Below are 25,376 nucleotides of genomic sequence, written 5' to 3'. Positions count from 1 at the left end.
CATCCCTGTTCTTGGATGTGGGTGGGCAGGATGGAACCTGAGGTTGGTACCAGTGTGGTGTAGTGGTTAAGAGCGGTAGACTTGTAATCTGGTGAACCAGGTTTGCTTCCCCGCTCCTCCACATGCAGCTGCTGGGTGACCTTGGGCTAGTCACACTTCTCTGAAGTCTCTCAGCCCCACTCACCTCACAGAGTGTTTGTTTTGGTGGAGGAAGGGAAAGGAGATTGTTAGCTGCTTTGAGACTCCTTAGGGTGGTGATAAAGCAGGATATCAAATCCAAACCCTGCTGCTGCTGCTTCTTACTTTCCCAGCGGTTTAGAATTTGGTCCTTCTTCAGACAAGTGTGGTGGGAAAACATAGCAATGCTAATACTGTTCAGAACTAAAATTCTGTGATGTATGTTAATGTCATGAAGTTTAAGTGGTAGGAACAGCTCAGGATCATGACATAAGTTAGGTGTACTATCAAAAGGTTACCTCGTGCAAAGTCTTTATCTTGAATTAACCCCATTTGGGTCAATGGGACTTCTCCAAAGTAAGGATTTAAAAACTGAGACCTAAAGGCCCATTTCAGTAGATGGCTTACACCAGTTGATGGCTGCTAATGGGGAGAAAGTATTGGCAGCAGGAAAAAAAAACCCATATAAACAGAGTATGGCTGGGAAGTTCAGAAGAACAATGGGATCATGCCTGAAGTATTAGAAGCTTTTTTTTGATAGCTTATATAACGGAGCAAAATTTCCTTTCTCTTCTTGAGCTTCATGTTTCCGTAATAAACCCCAGCATGTCACATCACCATTTCTCTCCACACTGGCAGCTGAATGCCTGAGCACCTTATGCACCAGTATCTAATGTACATCAACGTATATTAATAAAGTGATTCTGATCTTTGACTTGCCTGTAAAGTAGCAACTGTTTGTAAAGAATCAATTATGTGTTGACATTAGCAAGCGCAGAGCTGTAATGGATAGTGCAATTCCAGGAGTCAGAGAGGCCATCTGGGATCTTTGACCTTAACCTGAGGAGTAGAAGTCCTTCTCCTTGCTACCATATTAGTTGTTAGTTGATCACTACCTTGGGAGCCTGTTTTCTGACTAGTTTTTAAGCCCTATAGCAAAATCATCACCATAATTATCAAGTTCCATTAAACAAAGCAGATGGAGAGGATAGGGACATACTGTAATGGCACTCTGCATGTTACGTACTTTCCGAGCAACTCAAGGAAATGGGATTATAAACTAGAAAAAATAAGTCGGCAATATAAGCAGAGGAAGAAGCCATCCCAATAAGCAGAAGCAGAAACTCCAATCTGGACATAATGATGAACTAGTGAGCTATTGTTTCAAGAACTGCCACAAATGCAGGAAGCCCAAACGGGGATTTGCCAACAGCGCATCACAGTTGCCATGACACTGCATCATTGCAGGAATATCATGTGACTCATTCAGGCAGTCAGCTGATCTACATATAGTAAGTGATCTAGCCATAAATTCAGTTGTCCTACCAAAGCATCGTGCGGTTAAGCTGTGTAAACAGAGTGAGCAGAGGATAAGGGAAGTAAAAGCAGGACATTGCACTGTGAAAGCTGCCTTGGGCCATGGAGAAATTCCAGCCCCGACTGCCAGGCTATGAGGTTGATGCCAGAATGGATGTAAATGGGCTCCCTTTCTGAGGCATCTTAAAGCACCACTTTTAAGTCAAGAGCTGAGGCTCCTGCAGCCATCTAGTGACAGAGCTTGTGCGGGCAATTATCACCACTACTAAGACTGAACATGCATTAGAGTCATGTTCTTGTAGATATCATCATGATGAATGAAAAAAGATGAACACTTCATGGCTGCCAAAAACAAAAGCAATAGTTGTACTCTTCCCCCACCCCCATCTGTCTTCTTGTCCTGTCCAGTATTTCTTCAGTAGTTTTTCTTTCTCGCTCTGGTTCGCCAGAAGTGGCTTAGTCATGCTGGCCACATGACCCAGAATCTGTATGCGGACAAACACCGGCTACCTCGGCCTATAGAGCAAGATGAGTGCCACAACCCGAGTCGTCCGCGACTGGACCCAATGGTCAGGGGTACCTTTACCTTTTTATGCTTTACATATGCATGTTTTTCTCCCAGACCTAACCAATTCCTCTTTCCAACAAGTGCCTTGTCTTACAAAGTCTTGATTTCTCCATACCTATTTTGCTCTGATTTCTCATCCTCTGCTCTCTTGCTTATTAGCATTTCAGCTATTGTATAGGTTTGATTTGCTTCCTTTGTATATCTTTATCTCCATTGGGGAGGAGTTTTTGCATTAGGGCTGAGCCAATTTTTTGTGGGCAAGGATTTTTTTGGGTGTGCCATGCTATTTTACCCGTTCACAACCATTCTTACTTTTGGTGCAAAATTTAAAACAGAGGGTAAGTTTCCTCCACTTTCTGGTTATGTCTTCTGGCCAATCAGGGATCATATAGGCAGCATTATGATGCCATGGCAGCACAAAACCAATTGATTTGGCTGTGTGACAGCACACTGAAGTAAAATCAGAGTTAGGGCAACTCTTCCTGTTTTTACTGTGAAAGTGGGACTATTTACCTCAGTTGCTGAAAAGAGTATCATGTTTCACAAAAACAACTGTTAATCAGGTTTGAGACAGTGTGGGTAATATTGTACGGGTTGGACTATAGAACCATCAAGGTCCCTTCCAACTCTACAATTCTATGATTCTATAAAAATTTGTATTTGGAATATCACCTCTTCCCCAGTTTGGGTCAATACAAAGTCATGTGAGTGAGTGAGTGAGTGAGTGAGTGAAAGAGAATATATCAGAGCAGTGGCAGTGGTGCTTTTCTTAATACTAGTAAATCTAGTAATAAAATCCTATTTATTTTCAGGCAGTAATTTAGTGGGTGGGAAAGAAGCCATTGTATTTAATAAATTCTGTAACTATATTTTCATGCCTAGCAATACCACTATACCCTCAGCAAAGCATAGTCAGTGCATTGCCTTCTCATTTGCAACAGAGCTATGCCAGAGTGCATACAAAAGACTGCATTTGTCCAAAATAAAAGTGTTATTGTCGTCCCCTGCCACCTCAAGCTATTCTTAGCAATAGATATTTTGAGATCACCAGAATGCATTGTAAGGTGCCCAGGATCTGAGTAGCTGCTTCTTGGAACTTGGGTCTTGCATGGGTGAGGTTTCATTACTTCTAGAATCATTCATTAGAAGTATAAATTACTTGCTACTCTGTAGCTGCCAAGAATAACTCGCACATCATCCTCTGCCAAGCTCTAACATTGGCACTGGGCTCATGCCCTGTCAAAATAAACTCAGTTCATGTAGTCAAGCTTTTGGCCAGCACTCAGTATGTTAATATTAGGCACTCATGCTAATGGCAGTGAAGGTCATAGGTGTGACAGTGTCATTTGGTACTAAAAAGGTAATGTGTGCTTTAATTAGCTAATACAGTATTGGTAGTGACTGATTTGCAATTGCTATATTTGATCAGTATTGCTAATTTTAATTATCACTCCTCTTTTCCAGAGATGCCCACTTTTGGCTTTGTGTTTCATTACTCCTTGCAGTTCGCTTGACTTACATGCTCATGGCTTGGTATTCTTTCCTAATGAAATACCAGTTGTAACCTCATTATGATCCACAGCGACTGGGTGATGGAAGTGCCTACACAATCTGGGGTAACATAATTCCATGTGCTCTGTGGTGTCCCTGAAAACAGGGTCCAAGCAGAAGACCCAGTTTGCCTCGCAACATTATCCACAAGCTCCACATTGTCATTCTTCCCATATGCAGCAACGGCAGATATTTATATGGGAGAAAGGAAAAGGGCACAATATCAGGCAGGAGTGGCTAATCTGGCCCCTACGCAATTTTTTCTGACCCTCAGCCCTAATACTTTTGGTGACAGTAGCATCAACACACAGACACAGCTTTGGTGTGGGCAGAGTTGGGCTGATGATGTGAATCAGCCTCTTCCCATTCATCATCATCTCAACCATGTGATGAGCAGAGAGGGGGTGATGATCCCTTTCCTTGACCAATTTGCTCAGATCATTTGAGGAGCTCGGCTGTGTGCATGTGTGAGTGGGATGAGTGTGAGGTGGCCAAATTCACACCCAACCAAGTGGCTTGCCACTCCTGTAAAATTCCAGGTGAGACTAGTATAGGAAGGGAAGCACAAAAGGTTTTGCACTTCTTATCTATGTTGCTGCCTGCAGTCCATTGTCTTTGTCCTATAGAGCTCATCGTGAACTGTGAAGAGCCATACCACCCTTCCTTGGATAATCGCACCTTGGTTTGCACTGCTTGTTCATGCTCCTGCGTGATAAAGAATTGTTACCAAGAATTGTTTTTAGGTATGTAAGTAACTTCACTACTAATATTAATTTACAAAGTGCTTCATGACTGGTCTTCTTCACCCTTGGAACACTGTGAGATATAATCTTGCTCTCTTCCTAGAGGCATAGAGCTGAGGACTAGAGGTTGTGATGGCAAGGTTACCCTTACCCACTGAATTAAGTTCATTAAAATAAATAAATACGCTGCCTTTCTGCCATGGGGCTCTTAAAGAGGTCTCCATAGGGTTCTCAGGCACTGATTAGAATCAGACCCTGAGCAGCTCAGCTTCAACAAGGTTGCTGCATCGGGCACCTTCAGACAGTGCCCTGGTCTGGGAGTTGAACTTTAACCCGTATTTGATCTATTTTTAGTTCACACAAAACAGGGAACAAAAAATGCTCAGTTAGTGGGTTAAATATATATGTTGACTGAGCAAAAGCTGGGAGCAAATTTTATCACTTGTCTAACCTCGCACTGCCATCTTGCTCCACGTTTACTAAACTCACCTCGCCAAATGGTCCTGGGAGGCACCCAGGTTACTAAAATATGGCTGTCCACGACACGTAGAGACAAACTATGATACCATCAGTTAATCTAAGTGCACTTCAAGTTGCACATTTAACCTTCTCTACAGAAGATAGGACTAGGCAAGGGTTGGTGTGTGTGTGTGTGTGTGTGTGTGTGTTTAAAAAACATCCTAAGCTATAACAATCTAGTATTATTAAACATAGACAGACAGAAATAGTGCGGGAGGACTTAAGAATTTGTAATTTATTCATAAACTGCTAAGCCATCATAGCAAACTTTTTAAATGAAATCTGATAGTTCTTTAAATATTTACCAGCTTGTTGACCCATTTTCTCAGTTAATTAGGGATTGCATTAACAATGTACTGAACAGAGGCAGCTTTTAAAATTAAGCAGCCCAACTATTGTGCATTGCACAAAGTTTTTATTTTGTTCAATGAAGCTAGAGAAAGGATGCTCAATTGAAAACATCCCAATTCTTTAACAAAAAAGACACTTAATATAGGACTAGATTAATCACTTTTCCTATGACTTAGTTGACAGATCCAGATCATCTTTCTAGGAAGAACATTCATTTTGCAGTCTTCTCTGTTTCTGTAATAGCTTTTTACTTACTTCAGCTGCACATATTTTCTTACCATGATTTCTCTGATAGCCTGCGTTATTTTCCAGTGAAAGGTTTTGCAGTATTTGCTTCTAATGAAAATGAATGAGTAATTCATCATACTTTCTCAACCTTTTTCAGTGCACTCGTTCATTTCCATCTTTAAGCTGAATCCCTTCATCTGAAACACATAATTGTGCAGCAGAAAATAATTCAGGGAAGATGTGGCCACACACCCTGTATGGCCTGTTGCCAAAAGGGATTGAGAGATGTTTTAGTTGTTTGTTTCTTCCTGGTCATCACCTTTATTTTCCCTCACTATTTCCCTGTTATTAGCTGCTGCCTTGTACTTTATTTTGCATATATTTTGAGTTTTGAAGTCTTTTCAAAAATCTTTTTGCAGAGTGTTTCATATTGAGGATGAAAGGTGAGATATAAATGTTTCTAATAAATACATAGCAAGCTCTGGGAGTAAGAAGAGGCATGCCCAGTGCATCCCAGTGCAACTTAATGGTCTCGACGACTATTTAAATCTATTTCAGGTTAAGCAATTTTTTAAAAAAAGATATATTATTTTAAAGTGAGAGTTGCTACAACGTTGCAGTTCAGAGTGCTTCTCTTCAGGACCAGCCAGCCATTCCCGTTCCCAGGATACTCCATTAAATTTCCTGATTCCCTGGTCTTCTGTTCTCTTGCCCCACCTACTTCCACAGTCAGCCAGCATTGCCTGGTTATTGAACATGCCTTCCCTGGGGTCCCCCCCCCCCCCTTAATAATGATAATTTTGTATATTTCCACATACTTTGGGATTCCCCTTTTGGGTATGCTTAGAGAAGGATTTGCACTCAGAGTAGTAAATAGCCTTTGCCAATTAACTCTGAACCATTGCTCAGGCATCCTTTAATCCAGCGCAACCTGAATCTGAAGAAAGTTTTTCCAGTCAAAGTGCTAAAAGGCTGTAAAAGTTGTAATAGAGCCATCCATTGGGTTTTCTGAGTTGACCTGAGGTCTTTGTTCCAATTGTTCCAATAGCTGAACTGACCCAAAGTAGAAAACAAAGCAACTGCCAGCCGTGAGGATTAAACAAGCCAGCATATCAAGGTGCAAATGGCTAGAAGAAGCTTTCTCTCCATTTACACCTGATGAGCAGCCATGTTCCTCTGCCAAAAGGTGGCATTTACTGTGTCTTTGTTTCCTTCCTGGAGATCAATTCACAATGCAGCCAGTCAGTGTTTGCATCCCATAGATCAATTTTCTTAACCGCTAGTGTTGCTCTGTTTTGTTTTTCTAAACAGGAAAGTTAGCTCAAGTGGCAAACATTTGACTGATTTGAGAAATCTCACACACCAAACCAAAGGCATCGCAACCTAAGTGAGAAGAGGGCAAAGGGCTTCTGTTTACTTGAAAAGAAGAACCGCAAGAGCAGAAACTTTTTCTGCAGAGACGAACTAGGAGGTGACACTCAGTGGCAGAGGAATGATTTCTATTTCTGGCACTACCTTAAGGCAACAAAGGAAACATAATAGCAACAATAGTCCAATTTAATGAGCAGGTATGCAATATTAATTGCAATAAGAGTTACACTTTGAACAAAACATACCTTTATGTTTTCATATCTGAAAGTAAGAACATCTGCAATAATATCTGCAAAGTAGCTAGATACATCTGCATTGCAACAAAATCATGCCTACACAAAATAGGTTTGCTTAGATGGTTATATGCAACTGCTCCACTTCCTGTGCTATTATGTTCTACTGCAGGCCTACAGATGAAGCTATCTGACATCTAACAGGAAGAACCACCACCACCCTAGAGAACAGCTTTTTTCCCACTGCCTGATGGGCTGATCCAGTTGTATTCTGCCTGTACCAGAACAAAGCTGTTCTCTCGTATCTTTCTGAAATGCATCATCTCCCCGTTCTCCTGAAGTGCCATGGCATTATTTTCTGGCTCACTAAAGGACACTTCCGTTCGCTTGTGACAATACTGGGAATGGATGCAGCGTAGACCAACAGCCAGCACCATGCTGAGGACAGCAGAGCATCCAAGGAGAACACCCAGCTGAGCTACTACAAGCTGGGACTCCTTGCGTGGCTTTCCTCCAGAAGCAGTAGCTTTGGGTGTGGCTCTGGTTACCTTCAGGAGTGTGTTCTCAGGGATATCCTTTCTGCCCTTTCCCTCCTGCTCCTGTGATGTAAGTTCAGCCTGGGGCAGGAAGTTAGCTGGAACTTCCCACGTCGCTGCTTGTTTCTCTGCCATCTTCCTTGAAGCTCCTGATAAACTTTGATAGACACTCGTGTCCTCTTCACTACCTAAATGCTCTGATATTGTTCCCATGCCTGGAAGGCGTAGAGGATCCCGGAAGTGGACCAGCGGTGAAGCTGTAACGGGTAGCACAGACTTGCTAAGGCCTGGGTTAGGTGTTGTAGAAACCCCCTTAAAAACAAAGAGATGAAGTACACATGGGATGTGACAGCCATTGTCTTGGCTGAGATATACAGTCACCTTTTAGTTGTTCAGTTAGATCAAAACTATCATCGTTCGCCTACTAGAATCATCACAATGCTCACAGATAACTGTTCTCATCATAATAGCACACCACTTCTTAAGAGCTCTTAAAATGATCCTAGAACAGTATTGAATCAGACCAATGGGAGGGGATGAAGAAGAAGATAGGTAACCATTGATTAGCATTCAGAACTCTCATTTTAGAAAGGCTTCTTAGCCTGCAGAGGTAGGAGCAGGTTTATGCTGTGTGACCTTCAGAGATGAGCATGTTGATTTCTTACTGTGATGCCTTTATATGCTTTTATATATAAAGCCTTTATATGCTTGGCGTTTGGGTAAAGGAATGTTACAGAACTATTTTGTTTACCCCACTGGTCTGTGCTCACTCAAAAAATGTCCGATAGGTTTTATAGACAGAGGAGAATAAAGTTAGCCTGTTGCACAATCAAATGCTTCTATCAGATGTCAAGGAGATAAAGAACTATACAACATTTAGAAGACATCTGGAGGCAACCTTGTATATGGAAGGATTTAATGTATTATTATACTTTTATATTTGTTGGAAATCCTCCTCCAGGGGCTGGGGCAATCCAGTCAGATGGGTGCAGTACAATTATTTATTTATTTTTATTATTATTATTCATCTAGGTTAGACTCCACCAGGAGCTTTCTTGGCCACTGCTAGTTAAGGAAAATGGAAATGTGAGAGCCAATATGGTAGAGAAGGGCAAAACTATGGAAATGCATGTTCCAATTCTCACTAAGTAAGGCCTTTTGGCCAGTCACCATCTCTCAGCCTATCCTATTCTATGAAGTAAGCATCTGCCTGTTCTTTTATGCCTTCTGACAGTCTCTGTCTTATCCCTACTATTCATGCGGCAGTTACTACCCTCTCCTTGACACTGCTGCTTTGTCTCTTCCCTATGAACTATAACTCCTCTGAGCAGAATCTGTATCACTTCTGTGTTCTGCTCAGTGCCTAATATCATGAGCAAAAGGAAACACTGAGTAGCAGGACTAGGAAAGCTACTGCTACTGAGAATCGTAGTAGTTGAAAGAGCATATCCGTATGCTGTATCTATGGCCCAAGGGTTAATTGTAAGACATGTCTATCCTCTTTCAGCAGAGCTGTTTACAGCCAGCTGTCTCCTGTCTATACAACTCCAGGAATAATTGGCATCAAAATGAACACTTAGAACACAATAGCTTTGAATGTCTGCATAAAAAAGGTACCACAAACCCAGTGGGACTCTCTTCCAAGAGTTTACTTTAACTTATTTAAGATTTCAGAGAGTCTACTGCCCTCTAACTGGAGTAAGCAAGAACAGCACTAATGCCTCAGTATATACGTGAGCTACATCAAAATCCACTGACTGGAAAATCAGACATTGACTATTTAGCCTGCTTTCCAGGACCTGCCATCATGAGTACTGCAGCACTGTAGCACTGTGCTCATTTAGTCTTTCTGAATGTACTTCAGATTTTCACTAAATTCAGACACTTTAAGGGGAGAGAAATGTACCGGTACTTCTTTGCTCGGCCTGTTTTCTCTGTGGTCTACACACCATGCCTGTGTCTGAAGCCAGTAGTAGTGGGGAGAGAATTATTTGCTTCAGAATCCGACGAATCTTGAAGCTAACTAGGTCACAACTAATTAAGCACACCAGTTTTGGCAATCTGTGCTTATCAAGAGACATGAAATGACCTCAGATGCAGTCTACGTGTGCCAGACATTCCAGACAGGATTCCGGAAGGCTAAAATCAAGCTTTCATTGGATCCTCTGTATTTGTAGACTGGGGGCAAGTTTTCAAGTCACAAAGAATTCTTCCTCACTCAAGTAAAAACCAGTGTTTCTACATCCAAAAGGCTTCTGCCCCATTACCAGCAGGCCGACCCTCTGTTGAACCAAATGTTCTGCAAACAAACAACACATTCCCTACAAGGTCTGTTCAGCCTCGTGTGAGTATGGGACCAAGCCTATGACTTTCCCATCACAAAGCAAACAAAGCAGAAGTGTGTCCATTATACTTTCGAGTTCAAGCCTTCAAGGACAATTTGTTCTCCATATACATGGTTGGGGGTGGGAATACAGTTACAGATTTGTTTTCAGTCCCACATTGTTCTACGATTTCAATGCAGATTAAATACAGTGTTGCCTCGCAAGACGAAAAGAATCCGTTCCGGGAGTCTTTTCGTCTTGCGGTTTTTTCGTCTTGCGAAGCAAGCCCATTGACGGAGTAGCGCTATTAGCGCTATTGGCACTTTAAGGGCTAAAAACGGCTTTTTTAGGGGTGGGGGATTAGCGGTTTTGCCGCTAAAATGCTTTTAGCAGCTTAGCGATTCAGAATAAGGGGTTTTGGAGCAAAAAAAAATATCTTTTTTTCCCGTCATTTTTCGTCTTGCAAAGCAAGCCCATAGGGAAATTCGTCTTGCGAAGCGCCTCTGCAGACGGAAAACCCTTTCGTCTTGCGGGTTTTCCGTCTTGCGAGGCATTCGTCTTGCGGGGCACCACGGTAATGAGACAAGTTCTCATTGCATTCAATGACACTGTGATTCTCTGACTGCAGGCCTTCAAAGCAGCAGGAAAATGGTCTCAGGAGCATTTGAATTTGTGTCTGAGGAGAGACTCTAAATTTTATCATTAGTAGGGTTTAGCTATGTGTTGGGTCACTGCAATGGCTCTTACTTATTTGCACACCTCTGTGAGATTAGAGTGTGGTACCAGTTTAAACAAATACATCTCACTTTTATCGTATTAGGCTTCTGTCGGAAAGACACAATGCTGAAGCAGAACAGTAACAATGTACTACCAAAGATCTTTCTTGAAAACAAATCGAACGCCATCCTTTCAGTGCTTACCTCCATGCCTTTTTTACATGTAGAGCAAAGCTGTGATACGGGAAAGCTTGAAGTATTTTCTCTCCTGAAATGTTGGGGAGCAAAGTGTAAATTAATTACATTTCGTTCTGATAAATTCAGCTTGTATTCTGCACGCATGTTCCTAACTGTCATAGGGAAATTCCTCCCAAAGCTTACTCAGGACTGGGGTTGGGGCGATGCTTTAATTGTATGGTATGTCAGATACAAATCCCAAATAGGAGGCTGCTTACACAGAGCCAGACCACTGGTTTATCTAGCTCAGCATTGTCTACATGGACAGGTAGCACATCTCCAGGGTTTTAGGCAGAGGTCCTTTGCAGACTTACATGGAGATGCTGCAAGCCAGCTACTCTACCACTGAGCCACAGCCCATATGTGCCACAGAATCAGATCTGTTTCATATGATAGGCACTATGTGAAGGTCATTTGAAATCATACGCTCAGGTGAGCTCTGGAGCTGAAAACCAATGACAAGGAATGGGCTAGTGCCCAACACTCTGTGAGCACTGGGACTTCCATTTCCCCTCCTCTCCACTGCAGCCCCCTGCACGACCTCCAGAATCAGCCCCAGAGAGGCAACCCAAGAGAGATTTGGAGGATGCATAGGGGGCAGAAGGAAAAGGAGGTAAGGAAAATTCCCTTTGCACAAGTGGAAGTCACTTCTGCACACACAATGGCGACACTAGATACAACTGCAGAGACCATCTCTCCAGAGACTGTCTCTCTCCATGAGCATCTTATTTTGCTACTAGAGAGCTATCATTCCAGGTAACTTTCAAATGGCAGCCATTTTGCATTTAGCTGGTCTTGGTCCTCCAGAATGCCTACACCTGGCAGTGTTTGAAAGCTCTGCTGCTGCTATTTTACAATTATTTACACACTTAAAATGAAATACAAATGTGTAAGAGAGAGAGAGAGATGCAGCACTCAGAATCTTTTAAGACTCTGCCATGTTTTGGCAAATCCAATATTCATAAATATTAGTGCAATAAGTGTTATGTGCAGCATGACATGTAATGCTCACACAGTACCTGTTGTACATGCTGTGGCTGGAGGAATGACGTTGTGCTATGAAGTCGAGATCCTGGAACTGAAGTGATGGCTCCAGTGTGAGATCACCAACTGTGCCACTTCCATTAGCTTGTCTTTCGCTACTGCGACTGATGGCATGTGAAGTGACCAAGTCTGCAAGGGATTCAGACAGAGCATTTCCATTGTCAGGAGGCTCAGAGACTTGTCGTCCACTGTAAGATGGATCCAAAATCAATGTGGCTGCAAGCCGAGTCAGACTAGTATGTGTAAATTTTGCAAACTGAGTTAAGATGGTGTCAGGAGTGGAACTTTCTGGGGTTAAGCACAAAGCAGAACATTAAAAAATATAATACTGTTAGCAGACATTTCTTAAAATAGTGAACATGCTTCTCTTATGTATATATTTCTTATTTGTTAAGATGGCATAACTGGAGTACTGGATTAGACACATCTAATCTGTTAGATGCTTCTGTTTCCAATAGTAGTCAGATAGGTGCCTCTGGAGAACCTCACAAGAAGGGCACGATCATGACATTCAAATCATGACAATCAGTAAGGCAAATACTTTCACATTCATTAGCCCACATTGCATTCTGGGAACACAGCACACTGTCTTTTACTGGCACTTCAGTGGTCCACCTCACTCAGTACTGTCTAACTTTATACACCAAGTGGCAGCAGCTCTCCAGCATTTCAGACAGGAGTCTTTCCCAGATCTATATAGAGAAGCTGGGTATTGAAAACAGGACTTTTTCATGCAATGTATGCAGTGTATTAAGACTTTCTATTCCCAATGACAATAAGCAGTAATATAAAAGAAAGCTTATAATAAAAGAAGAAAACCTTACAGCTTTGGAAAAACAAGTGTCATCTTTTGGCTAGTACGTATATTCTGTTTTCAATCAGATATGCAGGAAGATAAGGAAGTTAGAAGAAAGAAATAGAAGAGAAACAGGAGATGGGAAAGAGGAAAGATGGAGTAAGTTTGTGCGTGTCAGCTGGACAAGGAGTTAGACTCTTGGATAAAAGAGCAAATTTAGTTTTACAAAGGAGCAGAGGGGAGCAGAAGCAACAGTGACACACCCTTCTTCTTTCCCACTTCTACCAAAAAACCTCAAAGAGAGCTTGTGTGGATGTCATCCACAGAGACTGTGAATTACTTTGAGAGTTCTCAGTGAGATCTTGTGAGGCCTCAAAGTAATAAGGTGCTCATGCATTTCATTGCAGGTGAGATCCAAGAGCAAGTGATCTCAACAAAGCTGCTTAATACTCCGAATTAGTATGTACAATCTAGCTCTGTTAAAGTCCATTCCTTTTGCAATGGAGATAATCTTAAGGATATTTACTTGAACATCAGGGCTATAGAAATCAGTGGTATTTACTTCTGAGTCAATGGGTGGTACACAACTAAATGATAAGAGTAGGTTCATTGAAATCAATGGATGCAAGTCCCTTAAGTCCAGTGATTTCAATGAGTCTGTTCTGAGTATGTTGCAGGGCATCACACAATGAGTTTATAATTCAATCCAACATAGAAGTTTTGCACTAATATAATTCCTAATACTTCTAAGTCATATAAGATAATAGAAATGTGACATAGCATAGACCTATAGAAAGGTTCCACTTTGGCGGGGGGGGGGGGGAGGATGTCGGATAAAAACATACCTTTCTCTGCAGCAAATGCTCCTTTTAGATCAGTTGACTTTTGAAGAGGCGTTGGCTTTATTACACTGGGGGCCACATTACTTTCGGCTGTGGTTCTGTTTTGTGTTTGTTGAGACACAGTGGAAGATTCAATCCTTGCCCAATAAACAAAGTACGACTGGACGACTGATAAACTGTTTTTAAAAAAGTGTTTGAAGCAAGGCTTTAGTCATTCTGTACCATAAATAAATCATCAGAACATTTGGTAAATCAAAGGGAATTTTTTAAAATCTACAAACAGAATTAGCGTAAAAGACATTAAAGGATTAGACCATAACACTTTTCTGTTTTGAAATGACAACAAATAACCAGTTGAAACCTTAGTGAACGGGGTTTTAAATAAAATCACAATTAGAGCTAATCAAAACACATGGGGGGGGAGTTACTTTTAATTTAATCAGCTTTTTAAAAATTAATTTTACATTTGACAAAAATAGTGCCATAGTTAAGAAGGGGAAGAAAACTGAATGTCATTTAAAAAAAAAAAATCGAGACCAAGTCCTAGGTGTAGCCAGAATTTTTGTTAAGGGAGGGTAGCCAAAGTTGTTGAGTTTTTAAAAGAACATAAAATGTTAATCAGACAAAGACAGAGGCCTGGTCAAATAGAAACATGTACTGGTTAAAGACATATTTTTAATAGATGGAGCTTGTCTTAGCACTGAAGTGTCACACTGGGAAACAGAAAAATGTAATCTCTTTCCACAACAGCCTCATGAATGCCTTCAAAAGTTGGCTTTAGTTTCTCTAGGCAGGTGGAGCTAGCTGTGTGAGGGGAAAATGTACTGCTCAATTCTAAAAATGTTTACTTAAAAGGACTTGTGCCCAGTGTTTAGTAAATGTGCCCTAAGGCTGGAATCCTAACCTATACTGCCCTGTTTGGCTGGGCAGTTACTAGCATTTAGGATGCTTATGAAATCTGCCTGTGTTGGATACCTTCCAAAATGTTGAGGTTTCACTTTACCAGAGAGAGCAGAGCTGATCAATGTTGGAAATCCATTTATATACAGTTTAAAGGTTTAAAAAGAGAAAGCATAAAAATGATGCTTTGCCACTGTCTGACTTTAAATATCAAACTTAAATCCTCAGGAGTACAACTGTAAACCTGTGCAAAGAAGAAATGAAACGTTTTCTCTTATTTCCCTTTTCAGCATACACTCCTGCAGGAAAGATTTTTTTAAAATAGTAGTTAATAAATTGTTTTGGGTAGGCTTTTATAGAAAATAATTTTAACTTTTTTAAAGAAAGCCTTCCTGAAGGAAAAAGAAAAACAGAAAGTAATTATGTAGGGAAATGGGTTGTAGTTTCTACAATTCCTACTGGACTACAAACAGAGTGGAACTCAAAGGATATTGAAATGGTGGAACAATAATGGAGCAGACCTGGTTCAAGTTCACTTATAGTGACCATTACGTTTCTGAGCTTAGAATCAATATCATGCTACCATTCCTCAGTAAGTTTTGCAAAGAGCCAGCTAGCTAGAAGAAGAAGAAGAAGAGTTTGGATTTGATATCCCGCCTTTCACTCCCTTTAAGGAGTCTCAAAGCGGCTAACATTCTCCTTTCTCTTCCTCCCCCACAACAAACACTCTGTGAGGTGAGTGGGGCTGAGAGACTTCAAAGAAGTGTGACTGGCCCAAGGTCACCCAGCAGCTGCATGTGGAGGAGCAGAGACTCGAACCCGGTTCCCCAGATTACGAGACTACCACTCTTAACCTCTACACCACACTGGCTCCCATGGATTCCTCCACTAGAAGATTTCCAATCTGTTTACCATCAAGCAGACCTTCAATCTTAACAATCCAAAATTTCTTACAAGAACCTGATGTCTCCAATGGGCTGATCGGGTGCTTTCCACACGAACGACAGGTTTCTCTTCAGGGACTTGTCTGAATGGGTGACGGTGTCGCCATCTTCAAAACAAGTCAGCAGTTTGGAGCCAGGAGGAATGTAAACAAAAGTGCCAGCAATTTGATCGTTTGATACCCTGCGAGCTTGAAGCATAAAGCCCATGAAATCACGCGTGCTCCTGACGGTGACTGGGGACAAAGTGGAAGTTACACAATAACATAAGCCCTTGGAAATGCATTTTAATATTTGCGTTGTGAAATTTGCATCTACATTTCATGTTAGGAAGTGTGCTTGGCAATGCCAAGTTGTTGGAATTTTAGATATTTTAAAATAAATGTTGCCCTTGGTAACTTATTAAGCACAGCCAATATTAGCATTAGGGGCCCGGGGGGCTGGGGCGGGGAGAGATACACCTAAAATAAGCCTTGCCATACTGATTTCCACTGATTACTGTCAACATTCTGGTCTCATCACGATGAGATCCAAATCTCATAAAGCAGAGAGGGGAACCTGTGGCTCTTCACATGCTGATGGATTCCAACTCATGGGGATGAGGGACCAACTCCCTTCTCTTGCGGGGGCCCAGTTAGTGTCATTGCCTTCCGTTAAGAGTTTGGGTGTAATCCTTGACGCCTCCCTTTCCATGGAGGCGCAAGTTACAGCAACAGCCAAGGCGACATTTTTCCACCTTCACCGCATCAAGCAGTTGGTCCCTTACCTTTCCCGCCCCGACCTGGCCACAGTGATCCATGCGACGGTCACCTCCAGTCTTGACTACTGTAATTTGCTCCACACGGGGCTGCCCTTGAAGCTGTCCCAGAAACTCCAGCGGGTGCAGAATGCTGCAGCCAGGCTCCTCACGGGGTCTCTGCCATGGGAGCATATTCACCCAGTGCTTTTCCAGTTGCACTGGCTCCCGGTGGAGTACAGGGTCAGATTTAAGGTGCTGGTTTTGACCTTTAAAGCCCTTCATGGCCTAGAACCCTCGTACCTACAGGACCGCCTCTCCCGGTATGCCCCACGGAGAGCCTCAAGGTCCATAAATAGCAACACCCTAGTGGTCCCGGGCCCTAAGGAAGTTAGATTAGCTTCAACCAGAGCCAGTGCCTTTTCAACACTGGCTCCGGCCTGGTGGAACACTCTGCCTCATGAGACCATGGCCCTGCAGGATCTGATTTCTTTCCGCAGGGCCTGTAAGACAGAGTTGTTCCGCCTGGCCTTTGGCTTGGAGCCAATTTGATTCCCTCCCCCTCTTTCTTTTTTCTTTCTTCTCCTGTGATGAGGCTGCATTTTAATATTTTAATGTTTCAATATTTTAATTGTTGTATTTTAATCTTGTTTTTAAGTTGTATTCATTCAATTTGTTTTTATTATTGCTTGTTAGCCACCCTAAGCCCGGCCTTGGCTGGGGAGGGCAGGGTATAAATAAAAATTATTATTATTATTATCATTATCAGTCTCAGCCAGGAATGATAGGAGCTGTAGTCCAACCAGATCTGGAGTATATGCACATACAGTTGTATGCACATAGAACCTACTGCCAGAAGTTGTGCAAATGTGTGGACACCAGGGGGCAGGAACAGCGACTAAGTGTCAAAGTGGGGCCAGCAAACACAGTCCCATTCCCCCCTTCACAGGTTAACTGTACACATGAAGGATGAGGGGTGGGGTATTTCTAGCCTGTGAAAGTGAAGCTTTCTTTGCCATAACAGAAGGGAGTCACTAGAGCTTCCATAGCAGGAGGCTAAGTCATCTCCTTTGATGAGAGCCAACTGTAACTGGCAGTGATCCATGAACTGTGTATGAAAAACACTGGTGGTTTATTCCAAGCAATGTCACATGCAAGCTACTCCTTCTGTAATATACATGAGCATAACTGGATTTCGATTTCTGTTTACACACAGTTACACCCAACACACATTAATTATCACATATAAAGCAAGTTTCATTTTAAGTAATATATCTTCCCAACATACCCGTAAAGTGCTCATTGTGTGAGCCACATAAGTATCTTCAAAACTGCCCTGACGATTTTAATTAGTGTTTCAAATTTAGTCTTGCTGTTACATCTACTTACTGCTTGTTATTCGTTCTTCTGTTCATTCAATCAGTTTTGTCCTCCTGCATTTGGAGAGCAACTGCAAATGCAGTTGGCAAATGCAGGCCATCTTAAGCAGCAAAGAGCAACTGAGAAGGGATTCGGTGCTTTGAATCTTTTTCAGCCTGAGGGCTGCATTGCCCAATGGGCAAACTTCCAGCTGCCACAATGATAGGTGGGACATAAAGCAAAAGTGGGCAGAACAAGGAATGCAAATTTAACCTTTGTACAGTAGGCTAGTTGTTACACTCACATACCACTCTCTATGCACCATCCAGGCAAGCAAAAAGCCTTATCAGAGTTTCAGTGACACATTCCAGCCAGGCTAAACCACCAGAGGCTCATGCAAAGCAGCAACATTGAAGAGTGTTGCCTGGGGAGAAGAAGTGCTGCTGAGAAGAGTCCCAAGAGCTGTATAGAAAGGCCTAAAAGGTTACATGTGGCTCCCAAGGCTGAGGTTCCCACTCCTGATCTATGGCCTCTGAATACACCCCTCTGGCTTTCCCCCAAAACATCATAATTACCGGTAGCTGTGACTCCTTACCTGGAACCTTGTCACCTGGAAAAAAGGATATATTGGTATGGATGGTAATATAGTTATTCTGCGGGTTCTGAAGGTGAGCTCTGATATGTTTGGGACTCATATCAGTACATGCCGAAAGACTGGCCCCATGGGAGAATGCTGCGGTGTATGAAACTAAGCACAGGATTGTCAATGCCCACACAACAAAAAGTGCCTGAACTTTCATCTCTTCCTCTACCTGTCAGGAAAAGACGTTGGAAGTTATTGCAGTGCTTTTCAATCAATTTTTTAAAGTACAATTTGTATGAAGCTACACCAGTGACACCTTTGAATTTCAGATGAAACTGTCAATTTCACAAGCTTTGGACTGTGAGAAAGGAGGTTTTAATCTTCCCTGGAGCTTTTTCCTGGTTAGTCCACGAAATAAAACACTTTGAGAACAAAGCAGGCTTTGACTTATTCTGGAACTGTTGGGGTGGTGGGGCAGTAACCACCCAGGCAAAGTGGTTATCTGAAATCCTTTGCCAGTATGCTTCTGGCTCATGGCAATCAGACGGAGCATGTATTCTCTTACATTGTGGCCATGCTGCAAAATGAGAGCTAGCAGTGGGGTAACTATCAGAAACATCGATGGACCTTTCCCAATGTTTAGCACGCAGGGAATGGATAGCAGCTACTTGGATTCCACACACAGTTCAGAGGACACTGCAGCAGCCAATACATCCTTGAAGGGCAGTTGGCATTTCCCCCAGCGTTCAAACCCAATACTGAGTAGCTGGAAGACAACACAGCCATTGAAACTGCAAGTACAATGTGGGATGAGATAGCATAAGTCGGGAAGGGTTTAGTAGTAGGAAAACATGCTTTTCATTCAGAAGATCCCAGGTATTTCCATTTTAATGGATCAACCTAGCCGAACAAATGCTCTGAGCTGGTATAAAGCAACTTCCTCTGTGTGTGTTACACATACCTATTTAATTTATATACTGCTTTTGCAAATATTTCCCAAAGCAGTCTATGACCATATACAAAATTTGTATCACTTATTGGCTGATCCTCATGGCATCCGTAGTGAACAGGGACACAAGTACTTAATGATGCCCACCATGTTGATGCCATTTTATTTCCTAAAATACTTTTTAGAGGCATCTTTAAAAGTTGAGCATTCACAACTGTCCCAATATAGCCATTTAAATCTAGCATTTCAAACCCAATATTTTATCAGTTCTCCAATTTCCCCCACTTTCACTTTACCTCTGTGTGCTCCTCACACAACCCTACTGACTTAGAAATATACCAAAGACGACTAGGAAAAAGGGAGGTGCTCATATATTTTAAAACCCATGCTGAATATATTCATGTTCTTGGAAATAAATCCTTCAAAAGTATAAATATACATGTAATTATTAAAAGAAGCTGTGCTTGAATACTGTAGAGCAGCAATATAGAGCTATGGCAGGAAAGGTCCAAGCAGCAGAAGGTCCTGTCCAAGTCAGGCCTAGGTCTCATGGTCACTTCTCTTGAGGTACAGTGCCAAGAGTGTTACCACTCCATATGTGGTCAGTGAAGTTTAAAGGCCTCGTGCTATACTTGACTCCAAAATTTCCTTTAATTATTCATACTTTCCAAAACAAAACAAAAGCCCAGCTTTTCTGGAAGGCGAGTTAAGATTGGAGAGAATGAAGGGTGGTGAAGCAAACATGCAAGAGTAGAAAAATCATTTCCATCTGCACTGCAGATCCATCATCCAATCTCCTCCTGCCACCTATTCCTTCCCCTTCCATTTGTGTCTGCCTATCAGCAAAATCAGTTCTCCATTAAAGAGTTATCCATTAGCTGATCCCATAAGCTTCTATAGTCATCTCTTCTATCCTACCAGACCATATCAGCCATTTGGCATTTAAATTAGTGTCTTAAAACACCTTAAGCTCATACACAAGAATGGGTCTATGCAGAGTTCAGCTTATATAGACTTTCCTACCACCTTTAAATGTGCCTGATCAGATGCTATTAAATATTGAACTACTTATTCTGAGCCAATGTTTAGCTCAATTCTTTTCCTCCACAGTGATTTCTGAAACTGTTTACAGACTGAAGACAACACAAGGCCATATAAACGAATCCCTTTTTGAAAACCCAGCCCTTGAATTAGAACAGGTTTTGAACAAATAGAGTCACACACACTCCCATCTTCCAATATAATCCCTGCTACAGCCATTTTTGTAAGTAGTTAAATATATACAAGTTATTTTTCCTGTTTAATAGGATATTTCCTCCATATCCCAATTTTGCTTTTAGCCCTATAAAATCTCCTCTTAGTATTCAACACCTTAGTTGCATTAACATTGCCAGTTTCTTACCTTGGGACACATGTTCCTTCAGACACTCAGCAATTTTCTCCTTCAGCCTGCCAGGCAAACATCCTTTAAGGAAAAAAGTTCTTTACCCTCTCTACTAATGAGAAGAGCAACAGCTGTTACTGCTAATCCTTAATACCTACAGGAACTCTGTCAGTGCTCAAATCCAGTTTTAATCACGTTAGTTTTCTTCACACTCTACTCATCCACTTAAAAAGAAACACAGCAACACCAAGTTTCCGCGGTGAAAACAAAACCTGGGCTACCATATTATACACATTTACTTGGAAGAAAATCTCAAATAAACTTAAAAGTGAACATAGGATGAGAGCCATTAAAAAGACTGTGGGGAATAATCTAGTGTTTCAGGTACATTAAAGTCTGGCTTCTTTCTCTCGCCTCCCCACACAAGTGCTTTCTTTTGTGCACTCAAGGATATACACTGAGTATGCTGCCTTTCAGATTTGTATGGGAATAACTTGAGAGCAAAAATAATATGGAAGGAATGAGACCCAGACATGTCTATTTCACTGTATTAAAACATAAATATTTTTACTTCAGCAACATTTTAAAATGCAGTTATACAAACAGGAAAGGTCCTGATCCTTAAAGCTCCCTATTCTCTACCCTCACTTTGGCTGATGTCATTGATTCTGGCCAAGAATATAGGTCATGGCCACAAAATCCCATTCTTAGCGTGAAGAAAGGCTGCAAGTCTTAACTGAAGTTTCAAAACAGGTGTTCCAAACACTAGAGCATGAGCAGCATAGCATTTATTTATACCATATTCCTTGACAACAGCCTCAGTGAAGAAGAACCAATACTGAGAATAAAGTCTGAAAACAACTTAAGCTTGTGTGTGTGTGTGTGTGTGTGTGTGTGTGTGTACACACAGAGACACACATGCACAAAATACCGTATTTTTTGCTCTATAAGACTCACTTTTTCCCTCCTAAAAAGTAAGGGGAAATGTGTGTGCGTCTTATGGAGCGAATGCAGACTGCGCAGCTATCCCAGAAGCCAGAACAGCAAGAGGGATTGTTGCTTTCACTGCGCAGCGATCCCTCTTGCTGTTCTGGCTTCTGAGATTCAGAATATTTTTTTTCTTGCTTTCCTCCTCCAAAAACTAGGTGCGTCTTGTGGTCTGGTGCGTCTTATAGAGTGAAAAATACCGGGTATATATTAAAATATTTGTAACTTCCCTTTCACATGTTTTAGGTCTGTGGGCACATCTGGATGTTTGAGCAAGTGCCATGGGTACCACCACCGTGGTCACTTCTGCCCCCCAATCCAAAGAAAGGAAGTGCATGCACATCTTACTTCCAAGGGATCTAGGTAGAATTAACCTGAACCTAGAAAAGCACATGGAGCTGAAACAGGAAAGAAGAGTGTCATTCTTCCAACTTCCTCCTTCAGCTGTATGTACTTTTCGGGGGGGGGGGGAGTAAACTACCATTACCCCATCATGACCAAGGTGGCAGTTCAGGGAAGCATTCAGAGGCTTTGTGGGCACTAGGAAAAGGCCTCAGGGGCACCATTGTGCCCCTGGATGCAACACTAACAACCTCTGCCCCATGAATACTAACAAGCAACATTAAACAAGAGCAGCAGAAATAAAACCAAAAGCACTCAGCAGAGCCAATCAGAAATCCAAAGTGGACACTTTGGCCTGGCAAATATTTAAAATCAAGAGGGAAGGGGCAAGGTAATTTCCCCAAGAAAAGTCCCACAGCTTCAATATCACTGCAGAAACAACCCTGGCTCTGCGTATTATCCAGTAGTTGGGGGCATATGTAGCAAGTTCTCTGCAGATTTAAAATTAACAGCTTTAAAATTTGAATGCTGAAAAACTCAAGTGGAAAGCTGTTCTACTTATGTCTCTTTAGGTTTTAAAATCTTCATCAAGCAGAATAAAAACTAGAACTCTTGCTTTGGGGAAGGATTGTTAGTTCTGCTGTAGACGCATTCTTAGAAGTTTAAAAATGCTAATTGTCATTTTTCTCATTAATTACTCCTTTCAGGAAAGCGTAAGTAGGTGATGGTATTCATTAAAATTGCTAGAGCTATAGATATTTTGCACAGAAATCCTGTACTTCTATCATTGATCAGTTGCACTTTCCTACCTAAGGGAGGAATTTGTTTGGACTCAGTCTGGGCATTTTAAAGCAGTTGCTACATGATAATGCTCAACTAGCCTTGAGCAGACACTTCAGAAAATAAGAGGCAACTTACAGTGAGTCCACTTAGAAGCCTTAGCTCAGTGGAACTTAAACCTCAGGTGAGTACAGAATTGCAGTTTTATTATCAAAGAATGTATCAAACAATTTTTTTCATAGACTAATATTGGGCAAATAAGCTTCCTCTTTATAATAGGAAAGTACTGTGCCTTAAATATTATTGATATGTTACAGATCAGCAGAATACAGACTGAGTTAGCTTTAGACTTTTCAAGATCCCAACAGAAGACAGCAACTTTCTTTTCATTTCCTGCAGGCCTTGATCCACACCAAGAGTTGTTCACTGTGTAAAAGGGCCTAAGGCAAATAGTGAAGGTTCAGCCAAATCGCCCCCAATATATAGGTGGGATTAACTGTGTAATCCTATACACTCAGATGCTAAGCCCTAAGGAGTTCAATGGTGCTTAGTAAAGAAGGTAAAAGGAACCCCTGACCATTAGGTCCAGTCGTGGCCGACTCTGGAGTTGCGGCACTCATCTCGCTTTATTGGCCAAGGGAGCCAGCGTACAGCTTCCAGGTCATGTGGCCAGCATGACTAAGCCGCTTCTGGCGAACCAGACCAGCACATGGAAACGCCATTTACCTTCCCGCCGGAGTGGTACCTATTTATCTACTTGCACTTTGATGTGCTTTCAAACTGCTAGGTTGGTAAGAGCCAAGACCGAGCAACGGGAGCTCACCCTGTCACGAGGATTCGAACCACCGACCTTCTGATCAGCAAGTCCTGGGCTCTGTGGTTTAACCCACAGCGCCACCTGCGTCCCTCAATGGTGCTTACTCACAGCCAAATGTCTATTTCAATCACTTTTCTCCTTAACAGCAATTAAGTTAAGTCTTCATCCCTGTCGTTAAGCCATTTTGCCTTCCTGGATAGCCATGATTTAATGTACAGCTACATAATAAAGAACATACAGACATAGCACAATTGCAATGACTCCCAGTCATGCTGCTCTGTTTACATTGCAATGACACAAGGGGATGGCCAGTTATTATCTTGGGCTATGCATGCAGTGCAGCGCATGTGTATGCATATATTTGAATTAGGGCTCTTAAAAAAAGCTGCTCTTTAGAGTTGTGACAGGATTAAATAACTGAGGGTAAGATATTATATAATAGTGGATATACTTACAATAAATATTCCATAAATACACCGTTTTAGATGTTTGGAAACAAAATACTTTAGCTTCTTCCAGCAACCATTCTGGAAGATGAAGGGATCCAGTGACCTTGCCACCTGTAACCTTTTCCCAAAACAAGTTAAAAATTACATAGTAAACCTGAAGGAACATCCATTTTAAAAAGAAGCCATTAATAGAAAACCATGCCTGTGATTTGTATTTACATGGCAGTCCTTTCTCAAGCCCTTGTCAAGGAGTTATAAATTATTGAAACATGCTATAAAATTGGGTTCTCTTTGTATGCTGCACAGAGCCATGTGAAATGTGAATAAGTTAACAATTATTAATTCCTTCCCTTCAAGTGCTGCTATTTCCTCCTTGTACCAAAGGTCTTCTGTTATTTGAAGAGATGGAACAATGTTGTATTCACACAATTGTTAATGCTTATTCATGCACAACTCAAAGAAAGGTATGTGCTGATTTTAAAAGGCAGAGAACAGTATAATGTACAAGGCACCCCATGCTGGGTTGTTTTATAACTTTTTATCAAAATATTCTCAACTCTATACTATAGGACTTGTTTTAGTTTAGCTTTGCATACAGTACAATCCTGTACATGCCTATTCAGAGATGCCCCTTTAAGGTAGGTCCCAGCTGAGTTCAATGGGACTTGTTCCCCAATAAGCTGAACATAGAATTAAACCCTAAACATATTGTGAACAGGAGTAAGATTCCTTTGTACGCACATCAATGGCTATTTCAGACTAAGGAAACATTTTGTTTGCAGCAACTGAGTTTTAACTTAGATTGCAAAACACAAGGTTTATAATTCCTTTCCCCCTATTCTCCCATTTCCTCGGGTTAAAAAGTCAGGCATCTAGTTGAACATTTGGGGGCACAAATGAAAGAAAGTGTGTGTGGCCTAAAGAATGGTTGAGGAATATGCAATGGAACTTTGACCACAGCAGCTCTACATAGACCTCCCCCCCCCCTATTTCTGTTATAGCCCATCCTACCAATTTATTTATTTTTTATTAGTTTCTTAGCTTTCATGTTTCAAGGCTGACTCTGCTTTAAAAATAAAAAAAGAATAGTCTTTGGATTCTGCTCAAGCTGCTGGATTTTATATTACATGTCAGATCCTGCACTCTGTGCAGCCACACAGATTTATGAGCCTCACAGTGTGCTGAGGGGGGAGAAAGAAGAAAAAGTTAACGGCAATCAGGAGAGCAAAGGGTTGCCAGGATTTGGAGGGCTGGCACATAAACAGAAGCTTCTCACTTGCAGTGCTTACTTGCAGCTGGCACAATGCTACCCCTGGATTTTTCTTCCATCCTGTTCCTATTGTTGAATTGTCACTGTTACACCCACTATTTAAGATTTTTGTTGGTTCACTTCAGACTGCAACTGAAGATTTTACCGTGTGACTAGAGTTAAAGAAAGAGGCTGTGCTTTTTTAAAACAGGGCATGCAGTTTGCCTTACCTTTCCAGCCATCCAAACTTTTGAAAACAGGCTTTCACACTTTAGCAGTCCAAGAAAGGTTCCAGTGTGGTGTTAGGTTCCACTATGGTGTTATTCTCTAACTTACCACTGTTCGTG

General features: G+C 41.6%; 1 protein-coding gene and 1 long non-coding RNA gene across 5 annotated transcripts; one reads left to right on the top strand and one right to left on the bottom strand.

Annotated features, from left to right (window-relative positions):
* Positions 1 to 2,422: 2,422 nt before the first annotated feature.
* Positions 2,423 to 7,363, top strand: LOC310685442. Its single transcript, XR_014515264.1, has 4 exons — positions 2,423 to 2,625; positions 4,240 to 4,356; positions 6,766 to 7,022; positions 7,231 to 7,363. It is a non-coding gene; the product is annotated as an uncharacterized lncRNA (long non-coding RNA).
* Positions 6,994 to 25,376, bottom strand: REELD1 (reeler domain containing 1). 4 transcript variants are annotated; one of them, XM_083457398.1, is made up of 8 exons: positions 25,260 to 25,376; positions 20,424 to 20,486; positions 18,085 to 18,301; positions 15,408 to 15,630; positions 13,557 to 13,729; positions 11,891 to 12,203; positions 10,839 to 10,902; positions 6,994 to 7,906 (listed from the first exon to the last, which is right to left on the bottom strand). In XM_083457398.1, exons 2-8 carry the CDS (start codon positions 20,433 to 20,435, stop codon positions 7,280 to 7,282), a joined length of 1,629 nt encoding a protein of 542 aa, XP_083313524.1. In that variant the 5' UTR covers positions 20,436 to 20,486; positions 25,260 to 25,376; the 3' UTR covers positions 6,994 to 7,279. The 4 variants fall into 4 exon arrangements, with proteins under 4 accessions (XP_083313524.1, XP_083313523.1, XP_083313522.1 ...); XM_083457397.1 differs by having other exon boundaries at positions 20,424 to 20,517; positions 23,787 to 25,273; XM_083457396.1 differs by having other exon boundaries at positions 23,787 to 25,273.

The sequence above is a fragment of the Podarcis tiliguerta genome (genome assembly GCF_965153285.1).
Source record: "Podarcis tiliguerta genome assembly, chromosome: 9".
NCBI classification, from domain to species: Eukaryota; Metazoa; Chordata; class Lepidosauria; order Squamata; family Lacertidae; genus Podarcis; species Podarcis tiliguerta.
Note: the sequence above shows the minus strand (reverse complement) of the source record. Positions and strands in the feature narration are given on the sequence as shown.